The sequence below is a fragment of the Pelmatolapia mariae genome, linkage group LG10_11 (assembly GCF_036321145.2).
Source record: "Pelmatolapia mariae isolate MD_Pm_ZW linkage group LG10_11, Pm_UMD_F_2, whole genome shotgun sequence".
Lineage (NCBI taxonomy): Eukaryota > Metazoa > Chordata > Actinopteri > Cichliformes > Cichlidae > Pelmatolapia > Pelmatolapia mariae.
The window spans coordinates 56,728,053-56,755,958 of record NC_086236.1 but is presented as its reverse complement, the minus strand read 5'-3'; the positions used below and the strand labels follow the sequence as shown (position 1 = coordinate 56,755,958).

Below are 27,906 nucleotides of genomic sequence, written 5' to 3'. Positions count from 1 at the left end.
TTGCTCACAGGCAGAGAGTGCTTTCGAGCGTTTTCCTTATAAAACGCAGTTTTTACCGTTTCTTCCTGCAGTAAATATAAACAACGACAGTATTCAGGAAGAAAACCAAACATTGCATATATTTTTATCATAACTCTGGTTTTACGTGGCCTATCAACACAATTTTAAAACTGGTATAAAGTCCACACTTTTTCCATCAATTGTTCCGTCTGACCTGCTCACATCTCCAATGGTTGTACACGTTGTCATTAATGTGGCTTCACTCCACATCAGCCACGCCGCTTTGCTAGCTAAAACACCGGTGTCGGCACATAAGGACGCTGTCATAGCCTGTCAACGACGTTGATTAGCTGCGTATATACGAATGTGAATCGCATTATTGGCTGGACTATGGGATAAGGTGGCATCGTTCTAATCCCATACGGGAGCAGCCAGCCACTTACTGACTAACACTGCAAAACAGAATTGTTAAAGTATTAATTTTAATTTCAATTCAGGTTAGATTTTTTTTTTGTGCGCAATGCAGATTTTCTGTGCGCAGAGACCGTGCCACCAGTGCACAATTGCGCACGCGCGCAGCTTAGAGGGAACATTGGGCACGAGCATGGTCAAATCAAAAGGGGGACAGGTGATTTAAGTAACTTGAATATGACATGGTTGTTGGTACCAGACTGGAGTGTTTCCAAAACTACTGATGTACTGAGATTTTTCCATCTATCTGAAAGGTTTGGGTTTTGTCTAAAAAAGAGAAAATATCTAATCAGCAGCATTTCTTTGGGTTTAAATGTCTTGCTGATGTCAAAGGACATAGCAGAATGGCTTTGGGCTCATAGGAAGGCCACAGTAACTAAAATAACCACTCGTTACAACCAAAATTTGCAAAAGAGAACTGCAGCAACAGAAGACCACACCGAGTGCCACACCTGTCAGATAAGAACAGGAACAGTTCTTACAGACTCAAAAGTGGACAATAGAAGATTGGAAAACTGTTGCCTGGTCTGATGAGTTGATTTCTGCTGTAACATTCAGATGGTAGAGTCAGAACTTGTTGTTAAAAACATGAAAACCTGGATTCACCCTACATTGTATCAACAGTTCAAGCCACTGCTGGCGTAATAATGCTTGTGATATTTTCTAAACATTATGACCACCATCTTCTGATGGCTGCTTCCACCAAGATAACACTCCATGTCACAAGGCTGAGATCATCTCAAACTGGTTTCTGGAACACTAAACTTAGTTCACTGTCCTCAAATGGCCTCCAAGTGAATAGATGTCAGTCTAACAGAGCACCTTTGGGATGTGGTGGATCAGGAGATTCACATCATGGTTGTTTAGCCAACACATCTGTAGCAACTGTGTGATGCTGTCATGTCAATATGGACTGAAATCTCTGAGGCATCTGTGCCATCAAGCATTAAAGCAGCTCTGAAGGCAACCCGATACTAGTAAGTTATACCTTACAAAAGGGCAGTTGAGTGAAAATGTAAAAAAAATACAAAGGATCTAATCATTTTGTCTGACATGCTTTTTGCAAATAAAACAACCTTGGCCTAGTTAGAAAATATAATAATATATATAATTAATCTTTCCTTATTGTAAAAACTTCAACCATTATAGGAGGAAGACTAGCCCACAGGGGCAGTGATACAGTGTAATATTCAGCTGGAAAACCAGTCATGTGGATGTTACTTTAATCCTTAATGTAGATTACCCTGAGGTACCCCTAAGCAAGGTACCGTCCCTACACACTGCTCCCCGGGCGCCCAATGGCTGCCCACTGCTTCACTGAGTGAATGGGTTAAATGCAGAGAGGAATTTCCCCAAGGGGATCAATAAAGTATACATTATTATTATTATTATTATTATTATTATTATTATTATTATTATTAAACATTGATGCAGAGTGTTTACTGTACATGCAATTTTCAGTCTATAACATTCGCTGAAACTATAGTTCAGGAATGATTTGTTTGGTGTCTTTGTTCTGAAACAGCAAGTGTGAAAATAAAGAAAAACATTCAATGAAGAGTTCCAATAAAGAAAAAAGTGTTTATTTTAAAACTAGGCTTAGCATATCTGTGAAATAGCCCAAAGAGTTTAAGTCTAAAGAGTTTAAAGAGTTCACTTGACTTAGGAACATTTTTTGCTTAAACGTATTAATACTTACTATAAAACACTGTAAGCCGATTAAACTAGCAACTCTGCTGTTGCTTGGAAATGTTTATAAAGAAGTAAACTTGAAAAAAAAAAAGGAACAGACTTCAGGGCATTTACATACACTTTGTGCTGCCTGAGGTTTGCCAGTAATCACTGGATCAGCTGTTCCACCAAAGTCAACAAAAAACTGACAGAGGAAGAGAAGAAGCAGTCAGAAACCATGACGTAAACAATGCAGTGAAAGGAAACTTCACTACAAATCTCCTTTGGAAATATTTAAGAAAAATGGAAATGCCTCCAGCGTGTCTGAAAGTACAGAGTCATTTTGGTGAGAACATGAGAAATCCACAGGGACCTGTGAAGCTGGCAACTGTGGACACTCACTTCACTCACTATACACCACTTCTGCTTTTAGGGTCTTTAGTACTTCTGTATACTCAATCAATTCAAATGTACAGATTTCTGTGGAGTAACGTGGATAAAACCATCATTGTTTCCAGCATGGTTTTATTATTATTATATGGGAAACACAATTTAATGGAGTATAAGAAAAACACAGCTTATAGTGCAATTTTTTATTTTTTTTTAACGGTTCCTCTTTTTTGAAGAAACTAAACGTGTGACCCATCTTAGACAGAACAAAAACCTCAGAATGAGCTTTAACAGCAGGATAAGGAAGTCGGAAAGTATTGAAACGTGGAGCAGAATTGCGGTAAAGCCGAAAAAATGGTGTAATAAATTTCATAACATCATGTGAATTTCTTAGGCAACTTTTCTGTATGACAGTGAATGCACGAAAGTTATGTAGCTACTGGCAAACGATCTCTCTGAGGTATCTCGCCTGTACAACCGGTTAGACTGCTGTATTACCATCAGTGGTCATGTGCTAAGAAGGTGTAGCCGGGCTTTATTGTTAACTGACCCTGAAAAAGATCATAGTTTGCATTTTGTTCGGTTTGGACCAGTGGGGGAATTTCCGATGATGGCCACCTGCAGCTCACACATGAGGCGCTCTGCTCTCGTAATCCTGCTGCTCAACAGCTTCTGTGTCTTCTCTCAAAGTAAGGATGAATTTCTAATTCACTCCTTTACTCTAAACTCATACTATTCAATGTATTTTAAAATTTTCACAACTTGTGGCTATTTTTTTGTTAAAATAACAAAACAGGTCGTCTGGTAACTTGAATTTTCTTGTTCACTAATACTACTGTGAGGTTAACAATAACATCCAGCTTCACTGGCATGTATTTCATCATTGCTCTTCCTGATGCAGTCCTATTTTTCTGTGTAGTATTATATTAGATCATTAGATCATTAACTGCACTGCATGAGGTTAGGATTGTGCTTCCACCTGGGTTCATTCGTGCGTTAACCTGCATTACAAGCCGAACATGATTTGATATGTTATGAAATGTGTTACATGTTTCCTTTATTTTCCTTTAGTTTGTTATTTAATACTCCTGTCTTACTCTTTATATTTCATGTACAGTGACAATAAAGGGCTATTCTGTTCTATTCTATTCATACTAATACATTTATTGTTATTCTCTTGTTTGCATTTTTTGTCTTTTTTTCTCAGTTTCACATGAAATTACCTATATCGTGGCCTGCTTTGATGATGGGAGAACTGAGGCACAGTATGAATTTGATGCTGAGGAGCTTATGTATACAGATTTCGAAAGACATGAAGTTGTATATACGGTGCCCCAGTATTTTATATTTAACCCAAGTGAAACATTTGAGAATTTGAATGTATATAACAATGCACTAAAAGCCAAGAGAGCATGTCCAGCACTTCTGTCATACTGGACAGTAGAGGAGAAAGATCCGCCTGAAGATAAAGGTAAAGGATTTTTATTCTTGTGTTAACTTCATGTTGTAACATTACTGATAAGATCTGATGATGATAATTGTGTTTGATCCTACTACAGACCCCCCTGAGAGCATGCTTTACCCTGCAGATGAAGTCGAGCTGGGAGTTGAAAACAGTCTGATCTGCTTTGTGAATGACTTTTATCCACCTTCCATCAATGTCAGCTGGACCAAAAACGGCCATCCAGTGTCTGAAGGGGTGTCGCTCAGTCGGTATTTTCCCAATAAAGATCAAACCTTCCACCAGTTCTCAACTCTGGTGTTCACCCCGAGCGAGGGCGACATTTACAGCTGCACTGTGGAGCACTCGGCACTGAAGACACCCCAAACAAGAATCTGGGGTAAATATTTGCCCTAATGAACAAAAATAAAATCAAAAGATATGCTTACTGTTGTCAGTAATGACAATGCTTTTGCTTTCGTCTTCTGCAGAAACAGAAATAATGAACAGCCATGAAAGTCTTGGACTGGATGTTTTCTGTGCAGTGGGCCTGACTCTGGGCCTGCTGGGAGTCGCAACAGGAACATTTTTAATTGTCAAAGGACTTGAAAACAAAAAAAATTATTTATCTTAGAGAGATTACACACATGAAAATCATATATATATATATATATAAATGAATATATATACGAGGGAGGCCTTCTGCTTTTACATTTAGAAACAGTATCCACTAATCACATCCAGTCTTTATTGTGAGAAGTGTTTCAGAGACACACAGGAAATTCGACTTTTTATTTCCTTAAAATAATTTACTGTTGTTTGCTTGGGCTGTTGCAGCACTTTTAGTTAACATGTAGTCATCATCTGCAGTAGTAGCTCTGCAGTGTAGTGGTTTGCACATTCTTCTAACAAGCAGATGATCTCTGGTTTGATCCTGGCAGGAGACACAAATCCCTTGGGGGTTGTGTCAGGAAGGGCAGAAACGTTTGCCAAGTAAGAGATATGGAGCTGCTGGCTATGCTTGAGACAAGAAAGTAGCTTGTTATTATGAATTTTACATAAAATGTGCTAAAACAGAGTCTCTAGGAAGCAGCAGTAAAATGTAACAAGGTTTTCTCAAGTAGTGAAGACTGGATTTAAATTCCTTTCTTGCATTATATGCACAATAAATATAGTTTGCCATAATTGGGCAATAAAGCAAATTTTCGTCAGTGACCAAAAACCAACTGTATTGTTTATTTAACTTTGGTTGTTATTTATTCTTCTTTTCTGTACCAGCAAAATAAAGAAATCTTTGTTGGGAAAAAAATGACTGTATTGTCTTCCAGCTCTTTATCTTTGGTTTATAAACCTGTAAAACTCTTATGTCACATTAAATGAACACACTGTCCACTAAAATCAGTATTATTACAAATAAAAACATATTTGTATGCTGACAGCAGTCTACCATGCATATATAAGCTGCCAGCCTGCTGGTGTTCAGATGAATACAAAACCAATGAGTTTTATAAAATCAAATATAAATCTTTTCAGTAACTTCAAACTTGAGCAATGCTTGTTTTGGGTTGTGTTTAATAATTCAAAAGAATCAGGGCAAAGTCTGTGGATATTACATAAAAATTACGACTTGTTGCAGCATTGTCTGTGTTTAAAAAAAGCTTTACTGTCTGCACAAATCCGACAATAAAAGTAAAACATGTCCCACAGAGCACCACGCCTACTCAAAGCCTGAATAACAAATACTGTTGCTCAATCTGGCGATTCACTTCCTTCTACTACAAGATCAGACTTCTTCCTATTTTCATTCGTGATTCCTATTTTTTCACCATGCATATTCGCTGCACTTTACTGCTAACAAGTCTGTTCCTCTTATTTTCAAGAGCAGGTAAGTAACTTTAAGATAATAGCTGTTTATCGGTCTTACAGTAAAAATAAAAAAGGCGTTTGATTGATTTTTTTAGAGAAATTAAACACAAGCTAACGTTTAAGATTGTTAAACTGGAGCTTGTGTTGTGTGTGAGAAGACAACACACATGAGCATCTCGGCATCAGCTAATTGTTGACTTTGTGTTACAGATGCTTCCTTTGGTTACTGTTTGACTCGTTGCCTGTTTACTTCCAAAGATGATGTTGTTTATCTGGCACAGATCTACTTTAATAAGGTGCTTCAGCTTCAGTACAACAGCACTTTGGGGAAAAATGTCGGCTACACAGAGAAAATGAAGGAAATTGCAGATGAACTCAACAAAAACATACCTTTCTTGGAACAAGAAAAAAAGAACAAAGAGAAGTGCAGAACCAACGTCCCGCTAGTGTTAAATGTGCTTTCAAGACCAGGTGAGCATAGAAAATCTCTGAAACTAATAATGTTTTAGATTCCAGCAGCCATTGATAGTTACACTTCTTATTTCTGTGATATAAATAAAGCACTAGCTAACAGCTTGGTGCTCTACAGCAGGGGTGGGCAACTCCAGGCCTCGAGGGCCAGTGTCCCTACAGGTTTTAGATGTGTCCTTGAACCAACACAGCTGATTTAAATGGCTAAACATTTTCAGTATATACATGGATATTAAAATGGCCTACTATAATTATTTTATCGGAGCTCAGGAATAAATTAGAAAGTCTAAGAATTCAGCTAGGACCCTTCAGTAAAGGCCATGCGAATGATAGTTAACAACAAATAAAACTGTTTTTAGACTTTTCCCATTAGAGTTTACAATGCTAAGAGTTACTCTTTTAAATGAAATCTATGAAGTTGTAAATCTGGATCTATGGTTAAAAAGCTTGAGTGCAAGATTGCTGCCACTCCTCCTCTTTGGTCTGTGCTTTGAGGACTCTGACAGTTGGTATGGCTCAGGGGATTGATTAATTTAAACTAACATATTCATACTGCTGTAACCAAGTCTCTGTAATAAGAGCAAAGCAATATGGTTGTTAATTAATAAATCATTTACTCACAGAAGATTAATACCACATATTTAACTGTTTACTCTTTAGTGCACTTGAGTGTGCTTTGTTGTGCTTTCTTTGTCAATTTTTAAATTTAAATCTGATTTTTGGTTTGCTTTTTGGCCGACTGGGAGCATGCATCCTCTATTGGAATAGAGGATGACAGGAAAAAAGAAGCTGCAGAGAAGCATATAAGAATTATTACAGAAACTGTGTTATTGCTGCAATGCCTAATCAGTATTAACCGATGGTATTTAATTTTATACCAAATCGTTCTGACTGTCTGTTCTTTCCACAAGTTGAGCCCACAGCCAAGCTGAGGTTAGTTGAGTCAGCAGAAAGTGAACATCCAGGCATGTTGATGTGCAGCGCGTACAACTTTTATCCCAAACAAATCAAACTGACATGGCTGAGGGACGGAAAGGAGGCAACATCTGATGTCACGTCCACTGAGGAGCTACCCAACGGAAACTGGCTCTACCAGATTCACTCCTACCTGGAGATTATACCCAAACCTGGAGAGAACATCAGCTGCATGGTGGAGCACGCCAGCCTCATGAAGCCCAAATTTTATGACTGGGGTAAGATAGTGAAAGGAAGCTTATTCTTGGACCTCATCCTGGTTTATGATATTGTTATTAAATAAGACGTATGAAATTCACAGTATATAAATGTAATATAGTAATATACGTGTTTTCAGATCCAACATCTGAGGCAGAGAAGAATAAGATTGCTATAGGTGTAGCAGGGCTGCTGCTGGGTTTGGTGTTTGTACTCGGTGGAGCTGTTTTCTACAAGCGGAACACTACAAGTGAGAAACATGACAAACGTGACCTCCTTAATGTCTCTATCTGTAACCTGAGCAATTATATTAGTGAATTTAAGGACTAACTAGTTTACTTGCTCTGTAGGTAACAAGCTGTTTATTCTAACAGTCATTATTTCCACATCTAACTCTACCGCACTTTGTAGCAACTGCAATTTTAACACATTAACACAAAATTATTATTATTTAAAACCGATACATTTTAACTCTGTCTTCTTTTTATTATTGTATAGGCCGGATTTTGGTGCCAACAGGTTAATCTACCTGTTTGGAGGTACTGTCTGAAGGTGGAATCATCTAAGAAACAATGGCAGCAAATGGAAAAAAATCATTTTGAGTTTGCCAATTGGGAAAAGATACTTATACTTTGTCCATTGAGACTGGAGAATTCAGAAATATTCAGCAAAAAATAAACATATGACTTAAGACTTTTGTTTATAAAACATCACAACTAAATTAACAATGTAACTAATGATTTAATTAATTTATTTAGATTTCTCAGAGTCTGGGCTGTAAATGTTCATGTTGACAGAGATGCTGCTGGTTTGAAGGTCTACTTGATCGTGAAATGTTTTATTAATATTACTGAAAATGTTAAAAATGTATATCTGGGGCTTGGATAAAAGAGTTATATATTTTATTAATCTAGTCATTCAGTTATTGTAACAAGCTGATTTATTTATGGACTTAATGTGAAACTGCATCGTGCAATATGTTCTTCATTTTCTTGTTCCAGCTGTTTTAACTTAAAGATTTTATGCTTTTCTTTGTCAAGTGTGAACTGGATAAATTTGGGTTTGTAGTTCCCTAGGGTCCAGTTGTTCAAAAGTAATGTGGCAAGATAAGGATTATTTGATGTGAAATATCAAAGTTTTAAATATATAAACTATACGATAAACTGAGTTGTGTGGTGAAGTCATCACGTTAACGTTAACTAAAAAAGGTTACGAATTAAGAATTTTAAAGGTGATCACAGTAGGTAATAGTAAAATAATTAAAAATGCATATGATATTAATTTTTGTTGCCATCTGCTGGTCATTTTTTAGTTTAGTAAGTCGGGCCCATCGCAGTAAAGACAAACAGTGCAGAACATGTGTTGCTGTAGCATCATGGTGTAGTCCGTCTCAACAGCAGAGGCTGAAGTCCTTTTCAGGTAAAGTTTTTACAGTAGACACAACAGTCACCTCAAGGCGCTTTATATGAAAAGGTAAACCCTACAATAACACATACAGAGAACAACCCAACAATCATATGACCCCTTATGAGCAAGCACTTTTGGGGATAGTGGGAAGGAAGAACTCCCTTCTGTCAGGAAGAAACCTCCAACCAGGGTGAGGGGAGGAAGACAGGACAAAAGACATAAATTACCGTATTTTCTGGACCATAAGCCGCTACTTTTTTCCTAGGTTTTGAGCCATGAGGCTTATACAAAGGTGCGGCTATTCTGTGGATTTTTCTTCCACCACTAGGGGCACTCTAACCAGAATTAGAATAAAAAACAAGATAGATGAAAAATCAATGCAAAGAAGAATACGCTACTTTTTCTTTAGCAGATAGAACACGCACAACAAATTACCAACTGGTAATTATTTTCAAATCCTCGCCCCTTCATCATGGAAACCACACGATGAAGTTCGTATGATGCAAGTTTTAAGTTGAAGGCCATCGATCTTGCTAACCAGGAGGGAAACCGCGCTGCTGCCCGCAAGCTTAGCGTCAATGAGTCTATGGTGAGACGTTGGAGGCGGCAGCGGGAAGAGAGTGGCGCACCTTCAGAGCCAACTTCACCGGAGGATGACAGTGCCACGGAGAGCGAGACTGATGGAGACAGACGTGATGAAGTGCTTCTGAGCCTGTTCAACTCCGACACTGAAGAAGACGACTTCATGGGTTTCAGCGAAGATGATTAAAATGACTTGTGGTTTCAAATACAGGAAAAATTAAGGTAAATAAATAGCGGTTATTTTCTCTTGGTTCTGTTCCGTTTTAATCAGCAAAGTTGGTGCCGTGTTAAAATGCATTGTTCGGAAAGAATCTGTTCAAGTACATACATGTACATTTACAGTACAAAATCGTTCTGTACATGCAGTAAATATCTAATTTTTCATCATAGATATCTGCGGCTTATAGCCGGGTGCGGCTTGTATATCTTTTTTTTAAAAAAATTTTAAAAATAGAGCCGATGCGGCTTATTTACAGGTGCGCTCTATTGTCCAGAAAGTACGGTAACCAGTCAATCAATCAATTCAGTGCATCATGGGAATCCCCCTAGCAGTCTACACCTATTGCAGCATAATTAAGGGAGGATTCAGGGTCACCTGATCCAGGCCTAACTATATGCTTGGCAACAAGGAAAGTTTTAAACCTAATCTTAAAAGCATAGACAGTATCTGTCTCCCAAATATACATTAGAAGCTGGTTCCAAATATGAGAGGCTTGAAAGCTAAAAGCTCTGCCTCACACTCTACTTTTAAATACTCTAGGAACCACAAGCAAGCCTGCAGTCGAGAGTGAAATGTGATACGGTACTATAGGGTCATTAAGATAAGATGGGGCCTAATTATTTAAGACCTTGAATGTGAGGAGCAGTATTCTGGATTTAACAGGGAGCCAATGAAGGGAAGCCAATACAGGAGAAATATGCTCTCTCTTTGTCGTACTTGTCAGTACTCTTGCTGCAGCATTTTGGATTAACTGAAGGTTTTTCAGGGAGTTTTTAGGGTATCCTGATAATAACGAATTACAGTAGTCCAGCCTAGAAGTAATAAATGCATGAACTAGTTTTTCAGCGTCACTCTGAGACAGGATATTTCTAATTTTAGAGATATTGTGCAAATGGAACAAAGCAGTCCTACATATTTTTTAATACGTGCACTGAAGGACATTTCCTGGTCTAAAATGACTCCAAGGTTCCTTGCATTGTAACTGGAGGCCAAGGTAATGCCATCAAGTGTAAGAATCTGGTTAGGTACTATATTTCTAAGATTTTCAGGGCAGAGTATAATAACCTTGGTTTTATCTGAAATTAGAAACAGAAAATTAGAGGTCATCCAGATCTTTTTGTCTTTAAGATATTCCTGCAGTTTAACTAATTGGTGTGTGTTACCTGGCTTCATGGATAGATAAAGCTGGGTGTCATCCACATATCAGTGAAAATGTATGCTATGCCTTCTGATAATGCTACCTAAGGGAAGCATGTATAATGTAAAGAGAACTGGTCCCAGCACGGAAACCTGTGGAACTCCATAATTAATCTCAGTGTGTGAAGAAGACTCTCCATTTACATGAATAAACTGGAGTGTATTAGATATGATATAACACAGCGCACTACCTGTAATACCTACAGCATGCTCTAATCGCTCTAATAGAATATTATGGTCTAGCGGGACAAGCACAGAGATGAGTCCACTGTCAGAGCGCCATAAGAAGATCATTTGTAACCTTCACTAAAGTTGTTTCTGTACTGAACTGTAAATGCCAGGTGGATGCTTCTTACCTGGCATTGACAACTGAGATAAACAGTGAACTGACAGCCTTTCAGAGACAGCGAAAAAGCTGAATCTGGTCCAGAGTCACTTTCATATCTGAATACACTCACTACAGATGGTAGGTGGCCAGAGTTTTTGAAGTGACTCTGGGATTAAAACATAAAGTACTGAAAACTATTTAACTGACCATTACTTGATTGCATTTGTTTATTTTTTTTAAACAGTAGTGGAAATACCTTGGTCAGCTGCAGCTGTTGTGGGGGGCATTCTAAATTTTGTGTTTTTGATCTCTCTTGCCTGACTAAAACATGTTTGTCCTACATTGGCCACTGTAGTTAGGATGATGTACTTGAATTGGGGTGGATAAGAAAGCAGAACTGACAGCTATCTGCTGACATCTAGTGGTTCCCGCTTGTTACACATTGTGTAAATTTACAGACCTCACAGTACCATATTATTTTAACAGAGCACATTGCTCTCAGACTGCAGGAAAAACAGCTTCATCAATTCAGTCATCTAATCTCAACCTAACAGAGCATGCCTTTTAGATTAGATTAGATAAAGCTATTAATCCCTCTGGTGGGTTCCTCCAGGAAATTCTGTATAATTGCAGTAGAATTTTAGTTTTTGAAGACAAGACTTAAGGCAGAGAGACCCCCAAGCAAGCAACACTGAAAACAGCTACAGTAAAGGCCTGGATGAGCATCTCAAATGAAAGAAAATCCATTTTGTGTCTATTGATTCTAGACTTCAGGCCTTTATTGACCGCAAAGGAATCATCCAAGTACTAAAAACTAACCTTATATTTAAACGGATGTTAGTTTTTCCAGTTATCGTTTATCTTGTTGAATTAAATCTGACTGTATGCTCTTCAACAACACAGTAAGAGAGCTGAGTCCTGTTGCAAAAATATTTACAACCTTACAACCAGACAGACAGAGCCAGTAAGATAGCTGCGAGGATGCCTTTTGGCAAGAAGCTGGGCCTGCAGAGGCAGTGTGATGCTTTGTAATATTCTGCTAAGAAACTTTGAGTACCAATCTTCATATTGATATTACTCATGTAGGCCCAGTTAGTTTTTTTGCTTTAGCTTATCATCAGACTCTTTAAAAACCAATCTGGTTTAACCCGAACAACTTAAATTCCTCCACTAAGTGGTTTTAGTGAAGAAAACTTTAAAAAGAGACTTGTCAAAGCATTTAATGTGTTATTGTTAAAACAAACTCAGTAACATGCCAGCAAAGGCAGAAAAGAAGAAGCCAGAAACTATGAGGTAAACAGTGCAGTTTGGTAAACAGTGATTCAAATCTTCTTTGCAGATGTTTATGAGGGTGGAATGTTTCAAAGTATGTTGTGCATTTTAGTGAGAAGGACTGGATGTAACTTCTTTCGTTACCAAAGTAAATCCACAGGGACCTGCGAACCCTGCAGCTGTGATTGCGACACCTTGGTCCTGACACACCAACTTCTGCTTTTTGGGTTTATGCTACTTGTGTGTAATCATTATTATCACACGTGTTACAAATGCTATAAGGAAGATAGAAAGTTTTGGTCTAAATCTGTGGTAAAAACCGAGGAATGTGGTGTATTACCACATAACCTTGTGTAATTTCTCATATTTCTGGCTGATGATGCAATAATTGTTTATGTAATTACTGACAAATTCAGAATGTCTCAGTTACAGGAAGGAACCTAGGAAGTAAGGTGTGATCAGTGTGTTATTTTCATTGACCTGGTAGAGATTAAATGTGTGGCCTTGAATTGGACAAGTGTGGAATTTTCTGACAATGGCCACTTGCAGCTCACACATGAAGCGTCCTGTGGTCATAATTCTGAGGCCCAACAGTTTCTGCGCCTTCTCACAAACTAAGAATTGGTTTCTGAAACTCCTTCAAACTTCACCTTTCAGTGGGCATCTTTTGATGTTTCTCTAGGCAACCAAATACCCGAGAGTTAAACAGAACGGCCTTGTTTTTTAAATTTTCTATTGACATAAATTTATACATTTATCATTTAGGTTTTTATTCTCAGTTGTAATAGTGACCTGTTTTGACAATGATATAAGTTAAGTAAATTTAAGACTGAAAACTTTTTTTATGTTGATTATGAAAAACATGGGGTTGTATACACAGTGCCCATGTATCTTATGATTAACCCAGGTCAAATATCTGGAGATCTGAGAACACCACAGAGTAAAGTAGAAATATCCACCAGAGGAAAAAGGTACATGAGTTTTACTGCTATGTTTACTTCATTTATCTTCGTTGTAACATAACTGATAAGATATGATGGATATTAGTTGTTTTTAAACCCACCACAGACCCCCCTGAGAGCATCCTCTACCTTGCTGAAGAAGTTGAGCTGGGGGTTGAAAATAGCCTGATCTGCTTTGTGAATCATTTCTACCCAACTTCCATCAATTTCAGCTAAACCAAAAACGGCCATCCAGTGTCTGAGAGGGTGTCGCTCAGTCGGTATGTTCCCAATAAAGATCAAACCTTCCACCAGTTCTCAACTCTGACGTTTAGCCTGAGCGAGGGCGTCATTTACAGCTGCACCGTGGAGCACTGGAGAGACCCCAAACAAGAATCTGGGGTAAATATTTAGTCTTATGAATAAAACAAAAATAAAAAGACGTTTTTATTTTTGTCAGTAATGACAATATTGCAGGTATTCAGGTTAATGTAAAACCGATGAGTTTTATAAGGTCCAAAAAAATTTTTTTTTTTTAAATATCTTTTTATTGCCAAAGGACTTAAAAGAAACTAATATCTCAATCTATTATAGGCATGAAACTACAAATACACACAATTAGCTGCACAATATTAAGATACAAATATCAGACCTGCAGCAGTAATTTTTCTTCAGGTTATTTTAAACTGAAAGAGGGCGTTACTGCTAGGAATTTACTCCAACTTGAAATACATAACACAATATGCTAGAGTTCTGATTTTGGAACTAAATTCCTTGTTTACACTGTAATAAATTGCCTTTGCGGGGAAATGAAGCAAATTTTGAATACTAATTCATCTCAAGCACAGTTCTTTCTTTTATCATTTACAAAAACCTTCTTTTTTCTTTCCATGATGAAGGCACCACTGCTTGGATATCAAACAGATGTGTTACGGCCTTCCTGTATGTGGTTTCAAAAACAGTTTAAACCAGCTTCAGGTGAAATTTTACACAAGTTTTTACAGTCTGCACAAATCCAGCAGTTAGGGTGAAAATAAATCACACCCCATACATACACAGAGCACCACGCCTACTCTTTAAAAAGTTTATTGTTACTCAAGCTGCAGATTCACTTCCTTATGCGAGAAGATCAGATTGATTGCTACTTTCATTCGTGATTTCGTGTTCGTCACCATGCACACTCACAACTTTTTGATACTACCACATGTGCTCTTGATATTTTCAACAGCGGGTAAGTAACTTTAATATATAAACTGTATTGTTTGTGTTACAACAATACAACAATAATATCATTAGAGAAATAAAAATACAAGCAAACCTTAAACTGGTGCTTTTGTTGTGTGTGAGAAGATAAAAAACATGAGCATTTCCATATTGGCTAATTGTTGACTTTGTGTTACAGATGCTTACTTTGGTTACGGTGTGGTCCGTTGCCTATTTACTTCTAAAGATGATGTTGTTTATCTGGCGCAAGTCTACTTGAATAAGATGCGTCTGGGCCAGTACAACAGCACTTTGGGGAAATATGTCGGCTACACAGAGAAAACTAAAGAAATTGCAGACAATCTCAATAAAAACAAAGGTTTCCTGGAACACGAGAAAAAGAACAAAGAGAAGTGCAGAACCAACATCCCACTCGTGTTGGACATTCTTTCAAGACCAGGTGAGCACAGCTGAAACTCTAATGATGTTTTAGGGTTCAGCAGCCTGCTCACTCTGGGGTCTCTTTAGAAACAACTTGGTGCTTTAGAGCAGCTTTTCTGAAAACGTTTTAAGAACTTTATGAGGGAATGATTGCAGGAATCAGTTCATCAAGTGTGCTGAAAGAAGTGTTCAGATCATTTCCTTCGTGAAAAGCATTCATGTATCATCATAGAAACACCTGCAATGGGTTTTTTTAGAATCAGGACAACATACGCGGCAAAATGCAGCTCCTGAAACTCTTCATCTGTTCCACTGTTACAAATGTCTGACTGTAATCTAAATAATTACAGAAACTTAGTGTTATTGGTCCAGTATCAGTGTATTAACTGATGATATTTCATTTTATATTAAAAAGCTCTGTCTGTTCTTTCCTCCAGTGAAGCCCAATGTCAGGCTGAGGTTAGTTGAGTCAGCAGAAAGTGAACATCCAGGCTTGTTCATGTGCAGCGCGTACAACTTTTATCCCAAACAAATCAAACTGACGTGGCTGAGGGATGGAAAGGAGGCAACATCTAATGTGACTTCCACTGATGAACTACCCAACGGAAACTGGCTCTACCAGATTCACTCCTACATCGAGATTTCATCAAAACCTGGAGAGAAAATCAGCTGCGTGGTGGAGCATGCCAGCCTCACAGAGCCCAAGGTTTATGACTGGGGTAAGAGAGTGATTGGAGGAAAGTTTATCAGTAGACCTCATGTTGGTGTTATCCTTCTAAAATAAGACATATTAAAGAAGTGTGTACATCTAACACAGTGATAAATGTGTTTTTAGTGCCAATAACTGAAGCAGGGAAGAATAAGATTGCTGTTGGTGCAGCAGGGCTGCTGCTGGGTTTGGTGTTTCCAATTATTGGAGTTATTTTCTACAAGAGGAAGGCCACAGGTGAGACACATAACCAAAAATAACCTCGAATGACAAAATCTGAAACTGTAACTTGGGTAATTGCATTAGTTAATGTAAGCAGTGTGCTGATTATTCCTCATTTCACTCTAACAGTCATTATTCCCACTTCTAACTCTGTCACGGTTACCGTAGCAGCTGCAGTTTTTACTTTCACGTTTTAACACATTAACACAAAATGTCTGCGATCTAAAATGAACAAATTTCAACTCTGTTGTTTTTTATTTATTCTACAGGCCTATCTAACTGAAATAATGGGAAAAATGAGGTTTAAGGTGGATTAAATGCCCTGCAACAGACTGGTGACCTCTCCAGGTACCCTACCTCTCACCCTGTGACACCTGGGCTCCAGCCCCACCACCACCCTCAAGTAGTTAAGTGATGGAAGGATGGAGATTAAATCAGACTTTTACACTCATATTAAAATGCATAAAATTATTTATGATATATATATATATATATATATATATATATAATTTTAATGACTGAACATTGTGAGTTTGTGAGTTAATAGCAGATGTCCTTACTTTGGCCACTGAGGTTGGTCAGTTAAAAAATATTCAGGAAGAAAACAGATGAAGTTTGTGACTTGTTGTTATTCTTATTCATAATCTTGTACGCTGTGGCGTACACTAGTGTTAAACGAGTGAGGTGAAGTTTCAGAGAAAAGTTAACAGTTGTGACTTTTATGAACCACCACTATAAATTAAAAAAGGCAAGTTGAACTATTATATTTGCATTTATATTACATTTATATATTTCATTAATTTATGTAGATTTCTCTGTAATGTAAATGTTCTTGTCAGCGACGTCACTGTATTGAAGGTCTGCAACCATTTTCACTTAGATGAAATGATAGTGACTACAAATTTAAATATTTATATATTTTTCTACATTCAGTCATTCTGACAAGTTTTAAAAATTATGCCACGTCTTGATAACACCAGCTGGACATGTCACCAAACAGGACGAATAAACTCTGGCAGTGCAGCATGTGCCATCTAACGGATAAAAGCAAAATAATGAGCTCCAGATTAAATTTAAGGCAAGCTATAAAGAAGCAATGTGTCTGTTACGAATGCTGACATTGAGTTTATACAGGTTACAATGAGACGCTGTAAGAACAGCCTTTCTCTAAGCTCATACTCATATACTTCTCTTGCAACAAAAAAAAATGCTAACTGGCTACTTTTTGAGTCAAATGTGAGGCTATCTTTGTCACACAGAAAACCATTACTGCTAGTAGTTCTTCTTTATAAGCTTTTGTACTTGCTATGTATTTGGTTTTGGCTTAGTTTTTGTTCAATAAATAATGACTTGGTGTGATATGCCATGTGTTGTTGTTTATTTGAGGATGTATTCAGCCAAGAACTCCACAGAATACAATAAAGATGAATTGAAATAACAGAGCAGGGCTACAGACCACTAGAAGACAACCAACTCTGTGGATGTGAGTATTTATGAAGTCAGTCAATCAGTAAAATCTTAATATCAAATGTTCATGAATGTTAAAGTCAAATTAGTGAAGTGTCCTGATTTTGTGTCATCATAGCCGACACATATAATATCTCTACAATAAAATCAGCTGTGTTAAAGACATTGGTTTAATGGTTTTGGATACTGAAAAATACTTTAAAGCAGGTGTTCGTAAACAGAACTCTGCTGAGTTATCTGTGCTCATTTTTCTCTCTCAATTCATATATCGACTTCCCACAGGTTTAAAAGCTGAATTTAGAGAAATCTGCGAGAAGTCTGATTAATCTTCTTTATCTACTTTATCTTCATTCCAAAAACCTGAAATCATTTATCATTTATGAAGCTCAGCAGTTTTTGTTTTTCCATTTTCTTTCCTGTGGTAAACAAAGCTATGTGCCCCTCTATATCCTGCTCTCCTGTGGGTATTTTTGGTAATCTATGGGTTAAAGAAGCCCTCAGTAGTGTCTTATAGATGAGACTGCTGGCCCAAGGGCGTCGATTTGGCATGGACGGAAGGGACACGTCCCCACCAATATCCAGCGATTACTGAATTGTCCCCACCAATAATTAGATCTCTTCGAGTAAAGAAAAACAAACCCGATAGAAAGAAAAAAAAACAACCCCGATCTGTCAACGTCTCATTCACCCAGCGGTGCAGAAAGAGTTAAATTACGTTCTCTACCTCATGTGACAAATATGGCCAATGTGATTGGCTGTGCCTTTCAGGGAGCTCTGTTTAGTTTTAGCAGCGGCAAGCCTGCGCTGGACCTGCAAGGAGGAGAGGAGGATGGCAGCAAAAAGGAAGAACCTCGATATACGAAAGTATTTTTCAAAGAAACCTGTAAGTCCCTTAAAGTCAAGTTCACTCATAAAATGTGTCCGTCATAATAACGTTACAGGCTATGCTAGGCTTTGGCCCACATCAGTCTAAAATTGTATGTAACCATAAATAACGTGTTTTGGAAACTAACTGCACAACAGGCAGCACTATTAGTTATCTCAGTCTCAGAGTAGCATTTCTAATTTTGATTGAAACTGTCAGAGAAAACGGCAGCCTCGAGCAAGCCAGGATATTAGTTTACAGAGGCTGTTAAAATTATATGTTTAACGTTAAAATGTTGGTGACACAATAATTTCATCCTAATAGTGTTGACATATCCATAGGGTTCATTTTTGAGACAAAATATCATGAGGTAGTCGTGATTTTGCAAATATTTCAACTTGTAGTGCAGTTTGCACAAATTGTTTTAAAAATGCACTCACCCTACAAACCTTACTGATGAGTCAAGATCTGCACAAAGTGACAGAAACACTGAAGCAGCTACACATTTTATTCTTATTGTCATGTATGTCCTATTTGTCAGGTGACAGAAGAACCAACACAAAGCTCAGAGAGTAACGGTGATACAAGATCACAGGTGGAATTGGACGATGACTTGTTGGTTCATGACTGTATTTGAAGCACATGTGTGACTGCATGTATGTGGAGTGTCTCACTGTTATTTATCAGGTGACAGAGGCAGCTCTGCCATGTTGTAGCTCAGACAGAGGTGAAGAGGCGAGGCCACAGGTGACTGACTGATGATTTGGTGCTATAGATTAACTAGTATTTATTATCATGACAGTTGTTAGGCTGCTGATGTAAATTGATTCATTAGTGTATATTTGACAAAGAATGTGAATTGACATGTCTCACTTTTTATATGGCACGAATCAATGTGTTATTTTATCAGGTGGCAATATGTTCTAGTGCAGTCAGAGGGGAGGAGCCTGGGCCAAAGGTGAGGCACATCAAGCACATAATAATAATTTTAATCTGAGGATAAAACGCAGGTACTGAGGCTGAAAGAAGCTTCAGTGCTCTCAGAAGACTAAAAACATGGCTAAGGTTAACAATGACTCAAATGAGATTAAACAATGCTGCTGTATGCCATGTTCACCAGGAGAGACTGGACAGTATAGATGTAAAACAAATATGCCAGCAGTTTATCTCAGTTAGCGAGAGGAGCAGGCATGCGTTTGGCTCCTTCACATACTGGACATTGAGTTGTTGTGTGGGGCACCAGTAGTCAAAGTCTGTTGCTGTAACAGTAGTTCATGTTTAGAATAAAAAATCCCAGCTCACTGATTTGATCGGGGCAACAGTGTGCCTAAACTGTTGCATGATTTTGCTGAGAGATCTTTTACTTTGTGGTAATCTTAGATGAGTAGTTTTATGGACAAAAACCACGAGGTCATTCAGTGTTCCCTTAGTGCTAATGTATAAGAGATGTTGGTGTACTATAACTGAAGTAATGTTGTTAAGTCCTTAAAGTCATATTCTTTTATTGTCATGACTGTATTTGAAACTATTTTTATGTTTGTATGATACCTGATTTATATGGAATATAGCTGACGTAAACTAAAGCCTAAAATACTTAGTCATTTGTTTAATAGTAATTTAACATTATATAATTAACATATAAAACTATGAATTGTGATTTTTAAATGGTTTAAAAGCATGTAGAATTGCATATGTAGGCAAGTATATTTCTCCTCTTTTTTATTAAGAAGCAAAAACAAAAAGGAAAAACAAAAGAAACAGGGCAGGGTTCCGTGGTTGAATCATCCGTCCCCACCAATGCCAGAACCAAATCTACGCCCCTGTGCTGGCCATACTGATTAGTTGTTTAAGTACAGAAGATAGGATGGCAAATCTTAAAGGCTCAAACAAAAGCAACAGATTTTTATTTTTATTTTTTTTTACTTTTTCTGTTTATTTTGGGGTATTTGTGGGAGGATTTGTTTTTTTGTTTTTTCTGTTGTTTTTTTGTTGTTGGTTACAACAAGACTCTATGGGCCAGCATCATTACTGGTTTTCTCTCTCCCTTAGGCTTTGTTTTGTCCCATCTTCCTGTGCTTTACTTGCCCTTTTTATCTTCTCTTTCTTCGAAACCTCAAGCAGAACCAGGCTCAGGGAAGCCCCACGATGAGCTGAGGGGCTTCCCTGAGCCTGGTTCTGCTGAAGGTTTCTTTCTGTTAATAGTGTCATGGTCCTGGGTCTGTGACTCAGTGTGTGTGTTTTCTGGTTTAATTTATATTCTTTGAATTAGTTTTAATCATGTTTCAGTTTCCTTGCTCTTCCTAGTTTAATCATTTGTATTTCTAGTTCTTAGGTTCTTGTTCATTTAGCCTGTTCCGTTTTGTGCTCTGGTTGATTTGGTCTCGTCTGTGTTCTCCCCAGTTCGTCATCCTTTTCACCCTCTCTGTGTTTCCTTTTTTATTTTGACAGTCTCCCGTCCTGTGTTCAGTGTGTTGCCGTGTTGATGGTTTGGGACAGCTGTGTTGGGGAACAGCTGTGTTGCTGTTCAGTGTGTTCAGTTTTTCTTCCTCTGTGTCTCATTGTGTCTGATTACTTCCAGCTGTGATCCCTCCTGTTTCCCATCCTCTAATTGTCTTCTGTGTATTTATGTCCTCTGTCGTCCTCTGCTTGTTGTTGTGTTATCCCACATTGCTGTGTTTCCTCTGTGCTTCTCGGATTCCTTGTAATTCCTAGTTTCCAGTTTTAGGTTTTTGTTTCCTTGTATTTAGTGTTTGGATTTTACAGCAAATAAAATCTTTTCTTTATCCCTCTGTGTTATGAGTCCTGGGTTTGGGTTCTACTCCTGCCTACCACACAGCGCTATCTTGACAAAAAGGGAGCTTTTCCTTCCTGCCATCACAAAGTGCGTGCTGGTAGGGTGTCATTTGATTGTTGAGGTTTTCTCCAGAATACTGAACGGCCTTTACATAACAATATAAAGCACCTTGAAGCGACTGTTGTGATTTGGCGCTTTATAAATAAGCCAGAATTGAATTACTGTGTTAATATGGTCTGCAGGGTTTTAGGGTTATAAATACATCAGGGAGTTGCATTCAGAGATTCACAGCTAGGATCATATTTCTAAAGGTCTTAGGAAGGCCAACAAATGGGAGCATGTGAATACTTCATTCATTATTATTTCAATTTGCTGGAATAATGGTCACTTTCTTGCAGCAAATTTTATATTATTAATCTCTAAATCTCTAATTTGACAAAAAAAAAAATTCATAAAACAAGTACTAAAAACATCAGTAACACAAAAATTTATTGGTGGTGGTCCAAAGAGGCTACACTGGAAGACCGACACAGGGGATGAGCAGGCTCTATTTCATAATTAAGCTGAGATCTTTGATATGAGTTTTCTGAGATTTTCTGTTCCTCTGTTGTGGTGAGTGCGGTGTACTTTACTGTGGTCTGCTGGGGGAGCAGCGTCAGAGCTGATAGATCCAGCAGACTGAATAAACTGATCAGGAAAGTCGGCTCTGTGATTGGCTGATCACTGAACAAACCGTTATCGATCACGGATAATCGCAGATACATCTTTCACATTTTTCACATGTAGTAACTTGTGGTATCAAATATCACAACAGCCTGAGAGCAACACATCTGTCCATGGAAGAATCAACTGTTCTCACATGTTAACAGTTTATTTTAACCCTACACCCTTATTTATTTAGTTATATGTTCTCTCTGTTTGGACTGAATAGATTCCCACGTATCCACATAATTCACATCCACATAACCACACAACTCATTCTTACACACGGACACACAAACACACACCAACTTTAATTAAATATGAAACATGTAGTATTGCATTGTATTCTAATGAGTTACATAATATTCTGCTAATTTAAGTTTAATTTAAGTACTATAGCTAATCTAACTGCTGTAACAGAGGAGTTTCATAGCCCTGTGATAAATAAATATCCTATCTTAGTGTCAGGAGTGTTGTCTCTAAACGCAGTATATATCTATAATCTGTTGTCTGTGGACGCAGTTATATATCAGTATATATATCTTTATTTTCTTGAGGCTTCTGTCCAAAGTGCGCTCTAGTGTGTCAAATGTCTGTAAGACAGCACAGAGGGCTTCAGGACCCACAGTCCCCTGATGCGCCTGCGCTCTGTCAAACGATGAGCCGCTTCGGGTTTTATTTTATTTTTCTCTTCTTGTTGATCAAAAGTCCGAGTCTGATTCTCTTCCTATGTTTCGCCATTTATGTTTACATCCACTACCGGACGCGATAAAAAAAAGTGGAGGGAGAAATAAAGACGGAAAGTGATGAGGGCTGCAGATAAACAACAAACAGCGTCACGGCTCTCTCGTCCTTGTCACTGCATCTCTGCAGGCGTCAGACTGCAGTGATGGACTGTGCTGTTCCCGTTCCGGAGGTCGAGTCGAGAAGCATCAACAAAAAACCGGAGCGGTTACGTTGCGGCGATAAGACGCAGGAGATGCTTGATAAGAGCCTCATATAAGCTCAGATAGGGAACCAGGCGGAGGGTTCGTGAAGGAAATCTCCTCATGAGCACCAGAGAAGGAGCCACACCAGCGGGTAAGGCTGATAGAAGTCCCTATCTACACTGTTTGCTTAGCTCAATGGAGACTTTCTGTCTTTTTTTTTAAAAAAAATTACTGTGTTCTTCTAGTTCACTTTATTCTGCTCCACCTTAACAGGTGACGTTAAATAAATACACGGGAGTAGGTTTGGCTTTATGGGGAGGATATCATGAAGAGGTCTGAGGATCCTTCCCCCAAAAGTTTGTGCATCTAACACCCAATCTCCTCAATTCTGGTGAATTTTATTATAGAGCATTTGTATCATGTTCGGAGAAGTACCCTTCTTAACATTTAACAAATCTGTATTTATTTATAAAACTATTTGTTTCCTTTATATTTCATGTAGTTAACAAAAGAAATTCAGCAATTTTTATGCTAAAACCCCCCTTTTTTAGCTTAATTGGCCACCCTTGTCTGTTCCTTAACATTGTATTTGTTTCATTATTACTAAAAAATATGCTTTAAGCTATTTAAATGTGTTTAAATACTATATTTAAATATAAAAACTGTAACTGTCATAAATAATTATCAAATAATTTCCAACAAAAAATCCAAGTGTATAATGTTGAAATACAGCTTCCTAGTATCCCCTGCTACACCAGTGTTCCAATTCCTGTAAAAACTATACAAAGTTGCCAGGAAAGTAGATTAAAACAGAGAAATTCATGATGGAAACACTAAATTTATCACAACAGCAGTGTTATTGGTGTGCGTTGTGCAGTGTTATCTGTACGCTTCGAAGATAAATTCAATTCTTTTTTATTTATCACAGCTCAGATGTGATTTGGCAGATTTTCTAACACATATATGCATCGCTGTTGTAGGATAAACTTAAGCAATCTTCTCAGCTGTGTAACTGAAACTCAGGATTAGTTAGCAAAAATATTTCTAAAAACCAAACAACACTATCCAGGGGGTCAGAACTTTGTTCATTTTCTGGAATATATATTCTTATATCAAACCACCTCCTCCTTTTATCCTGCTGCAAACTGAGAACACTGTGTGTCTGAGATAATTACTTTTACCACATATTTCATGGTTTTTAAATTAAATAGACCCACCGTTGACGGAGGCATTTCTCACTGAGTAATGATATGAGTTCTAAATATACAACACCTTTGCACTTAGTCCTATACTCAAGGACTGTACTTAAGGACACATTTGAACTATTTGTATATTTTCATGCCAAACTGCTTTGGACTTCTGCTCCTCTGTCCATTTATCTGGCAGCTTTATTTTCGCAGTTGACATTTTCAACAACAGAAAAATGTTTGCCTTTCTTGTGTCATCTTGTACTTGTCAAGTCTTTGGTTCTGTTAGTGATTCCATTTTTTATCATATTTTATTGTGAGTTATTTATCTGCTTTATCTTACTCCTGTCTCGTTGTCTTTCATTGTCAGTCCTTGTCTTTGATTTCAGTCCTTGTGGTAGTATCTGTTAACCGTACCAGAGTGTTACCTGCCTGTTTTAGATGTCATTTTTGTTCGCTTGTGATGTTTATGTGGACTGACTTTTTGCTTAGCCTTGCCTTTTGGACTTTGTTTCATGGACTAAGGCTCATTGTTTGTTTAATCCTGCCTGCCTTCTAAATCTGAATGAGGGTTTTTAACTTCCACACTGTGAATGCTCCAGACCAGCAAACTGAAAACCTTTTGCTTTTATAGAAGTGCTCATGCTTGCTGGTGATCAATTAATTAAGTACATTTGATGAGCAGGACCTGGCTGCTACTTACACTCTTAATTTCTATGGAAGCATTAAGCGTCCAATTCGTTTTTCAAACTTTCTTTCTCTAATGACTGCATATCTAAGGTTTAATATTAAGTCGCATTTTGTTTTTTTGTTGTTCTCCATAGTTCACCTCTGACAACACATAGGAGTGACCCTGCCGTTTGCACTGATGGGTCTGAGTCTGTCACGTTGGTTTTGCAGCAGGACAGCCGACAGGCCTCCCTTTTCGTCATCAGCGTTCCTCCCACTGGCTGTCCCAACCTCCTCTCGCCTTGCAGTTACGCTGAACTCCCCTCCAGTATCCCCAGGAGACAGTCGTTCACACTGGAGCACAGTCCACCGTTCTCTTCACTTCCTGCTGTCCCCCTGCAAACAGGAAGCGACCCGCTCACCCGCTGAGCTTAGCAGCGATGGCGTGAGGGCGGAGATAGGAGTGAAGAGTGGACTTCATGTCTGGGAGGTGGTGTGGAGGCCCGAACACAGAGGGACTCATGCCGTCGTGGGCATTTCGAGGCAGGACTGTCCCCTGCAGTCTTCAGGGTACAATGTGCTGGTGGGGGCAGATTCACAGTCCTGGGGATGGGAGCTCAAAACCAATCAGCTCTGGCATGGTGGGCAAACTCTGAAGCTTTACCCAGAAAATGGGAGTAAGAGGAGTCACTCTGAGGTGGCAGCTGATTCAAAGTCACAGTCCTCCTCTTCATCAAATGCAAAGATGGCACAAACACCTCTCCTCATTCCTGAGCGTGTCCTGCTGGTTCTGGATGCCGATGCCGGGACTCTGGGTTTTGTTGTCAATGGCAGCTTCCTTGGCGTAGCTTTTAAGGACCTCCCTCGAGATGTGGAGCTGTTCCCAGCAGTGAGCAGTGTGAGAGGAGGAGCCTGCATTCGACTGCGCTACATGAATGGTTCTACACGTGAGTGCCTCATTTATTTATTTATTTGTCTTTGTACGCAGAAATATAAAGATAAAACACAGCCTTATACTAAACTATGTTGTTTCTGGCTTGTTCTCAGGAGATCCTCCATCCCTCATGGCTTTATGTGGACTGTCGATTCGTCAGAATTTAGGACAGAAAAGGTTAAAACATATGGACAAATTGCCTCTACCCCCTTTTCTCCAGCGCTGCCTGGCTTCCAGTCATTAATCTTCCACGCAAACTGACAAGATGGATATTTTTATCAGTTACCGCAGTTTATCAAGGATCGATTCCCTTTTCTATGAAATACAGATGTAAATTCTGTAAATCTTACATTATATGCACAAGTATAATTATTTTTATCTTATTTATTACAAATGTGTATGTTTATAGATGTTTTGTAATATTTTTAAAAGAAATTTGGGGGATTTAGAGGCAGTTCTGTGTGGTACAGGTCTGGTTTCTTTTGTGTATCTAATAAATAAGCTGTTTCAAGTGATTTTTATTCTTTTCCTGTCCTTTCACAAACCACAATGTTTGGTTTTGACAATAAAGCTCAGATCCAATAAGGAATATAAAATTATTTGTATGAAAATACTGATGTAATGTTTTCAACCAGCATAAAAAGCCAAGTACAGTGGCAGGATAGATATATACTTACATTTGTTTACGTGACTGAAAGCCTGTCTCATATACAGGTGTACTCATATTATTCCAGTATACTGTAACATGCCCATACTTCCACACATTTGTTTGTAGTTGTAATTTAGGTTATATTGTGACATTAGCAATAATACACCCTCTTTAATTCTAAGGTTTTATCAATCAGGACATACCAAGTTCTAATATTATTTAAATACGACCTTAAAAACAACAGCACATAACATTTTATAACACGTCATTACGTAACAAAAACTAGACCACAATGCAGAAGCAGTGTATGAAAAACTAAGCACAGCCCACAATTCAGTTGCTTATAAAACCACCTTTAGCAGCAATAACTTGAAGTAATGGTTTTCTATATTACTTCATCAGTCTCTTGCATCATTCTGGAGGAATTTGGGAACTTACAGCGTTGCATCACAGCTCACAGCTCCCCTAAGGTCCCAGCACAGAATTTGAATCAGGTTTCTAATTGTGCTGTCATAAACATTACCATTTAACATGTTGAGGCATGTAGAGTTTGAAAGGTAGCTCTTGGGTTTTTTTGATCTGATCTTGGGGTTAATTTCCTGGGACATCAAGTCCTGTGAAGATTGGCAACTATTTTCAGTGTTTTCCATTTGTGAATAATCTTCCTCACTATAGAATAATGGAGTTTAGATTGTTTGGAAATGACTTTATAACCTGCCCCACATTGATGGGCAGCACCAGTTGCTTCTTTAAGATGATTGCTGATGTTTTTCCTTCATGACATTGTGTTAACACACACTGTAATGCTTGAGGCCAACAAACTGCCAAAAATTAAGCTTTTATAGAGGTTCTCACACTTACTGATGATCAGTTAATCAGTCACCTGGCTGCTTTGTACTTATTTTTTTCACACACTTCTTTATTTTGGCTTCGTTTTTGTTGAATAAATAATCACACAGTGTGATGTGTTGTGTGTTGTTGCTCACCTGCTAAGAACCAGATGCTCCCTCTGCAGGTGGCAGACAAACTACCAGAAGTTTGCTAATCCTGCTGATCGATGCTTGCATGCATGTTTAAATCCTTCATACAGGCACTTCCTCTCCATCGACATAATCCACAAAAAACATCGTGTTTGGAGTCCTACCAGGAGTGGATGCAGTAATCCCATCAGCTGTACACTCCAACCATCAACCACCCCACACCTATGCTACATAGAGGACAGATAGCTAGACAGACAAACAAAAAGGCTTCATATGTTGAAAGAGCTTTCTGAACTGATTAATTGTACATAACTAATAGCGAGAGAGAGATGTGGTTGTTATGGCAACCGGGAAGGCGCCTTTGAGCACTTGAAGGTGAGTTTGTGGAAAACAAGCACTGTTAAAGGTTGTTAAAGTTATTTTATCAGCCTCATTTCTGTTATAAGCTGGACTCTATCAGTTATATAAAAGATTTATTGACGTGGCATTTATTGAAGTGGCAGTACTCTAAAACAGAAATTTAATTCTATAGCCGGTTTCTAAATAAGAATATAAGTAAGTTATAGTTAACTTAAACGAGCTAGCTTACATCGTTAGCCCAACAAGCTAACTGGAGCTACAATAATTTCAATTATTATCATAATAATGTCTATAATATCAATTCCATGTTTTGTTTTTTATCTTTAAAGGACCCCTATAGCGAGTTTCAAAAAGGTATTTTTGTC

General features: G+C 38.1%; 4 protein-coding genes across 4 annotated transcripts; all 4 read left to right on the top strand.

The window, feature by feature from the left end:
• The first annotated feature begins 3,142 nt into the window (after nt 1-3,142).
• On the top strand, nt 3,143-4,607 carry LOC134636220 (H-2 class II histocompatibility antigen, A-U alpha chain-like). The gene is made up of 4 exons (XM_063486102.1): nt 3,143-3,221; nt 3,740-4,003; nt 4,092-4,373; nt 4,465-4,607. Exons 1-4 carry the CDS (start codon nt 3,143-3,145, stop codon nt 4,605-4,607), a joined length of 768 nt encoding a protein of 255 aa, XP_063342172.1.
• A 1,208-nt stretch (nt 4,608-5,815) lies between these two features.
• LOC134635464 (DLA class II histocompatibility antigen, DR-1 beta chain-like) lies at nt 5,816-8,355 on the top strand. The gene is made up of 5 exons (XM_065471764.1): nt 5,816-5,858; nt 6,121-6,310; nt 7,222-7,503; nt 7,623-7,733; nt 7,982-8,355. Exons 2-5 carry the CDS (start codon nt 6,193-6,195, stop codon nt 8,005-8,007), a joined length of 537 nt encoding a protein of 178 aa, XP_065327836.1. The 5' UTR covers nt 5,816-5,858; nt 6,121-6,192; the 3' UTR covers nt 8,008-8,355.
• A 4,114-nt stretch (nt 8,356-12,469) lies between these two features.
• LOC134635463 (rano class II histocompatibility antigen, A beta chain-like) lies at nt 12,470-16,341 on the top strand. Its single transcript, XM_063484845.1, has 6 exons — nt 12,470-12,510; nt 14,531-14,661; nt 14,833-15,093; nt 15,512-15,793; nt 15,910-16,020; nt 16,275-16,341. Exons 1-6 carry the CDS (start codon nt 12,470-12,472, stop codon nt 16,286-16,288), a joined length of 840 nt encoding a protein of 279 aa, XP_063340915.1. The 3' UTR covers nt 16,289-16,341.
• A 6,145-nt stretch (nt 16,342-22,486) lies between these two features.
• Nucleotides 22,487-26,067, top strand: si:ch1073-228j22.2 (SPRY domain-containing SOCS box protein 1). Its single transcript, XM_063487246.1, has 3 exons — nt 22,487-22,913; nt 24,774-25,565; nt 25,666-26,067. Exons 2-3 carry the CDS (start codon nt 24,818-24,820, stop codon nt 25,794-25,796), a joined length of 879 nt encoding a protein of 292 aa, XP_063343316.1. The 5' UTR covers nt 22,487-22,913; nt 24,774-24,817; the 3' UTR covers nt 25,797-26,067.
• The last annotated feature ends 1,839 nt before the right edge of the window (nt 26,068-27,906 follow it).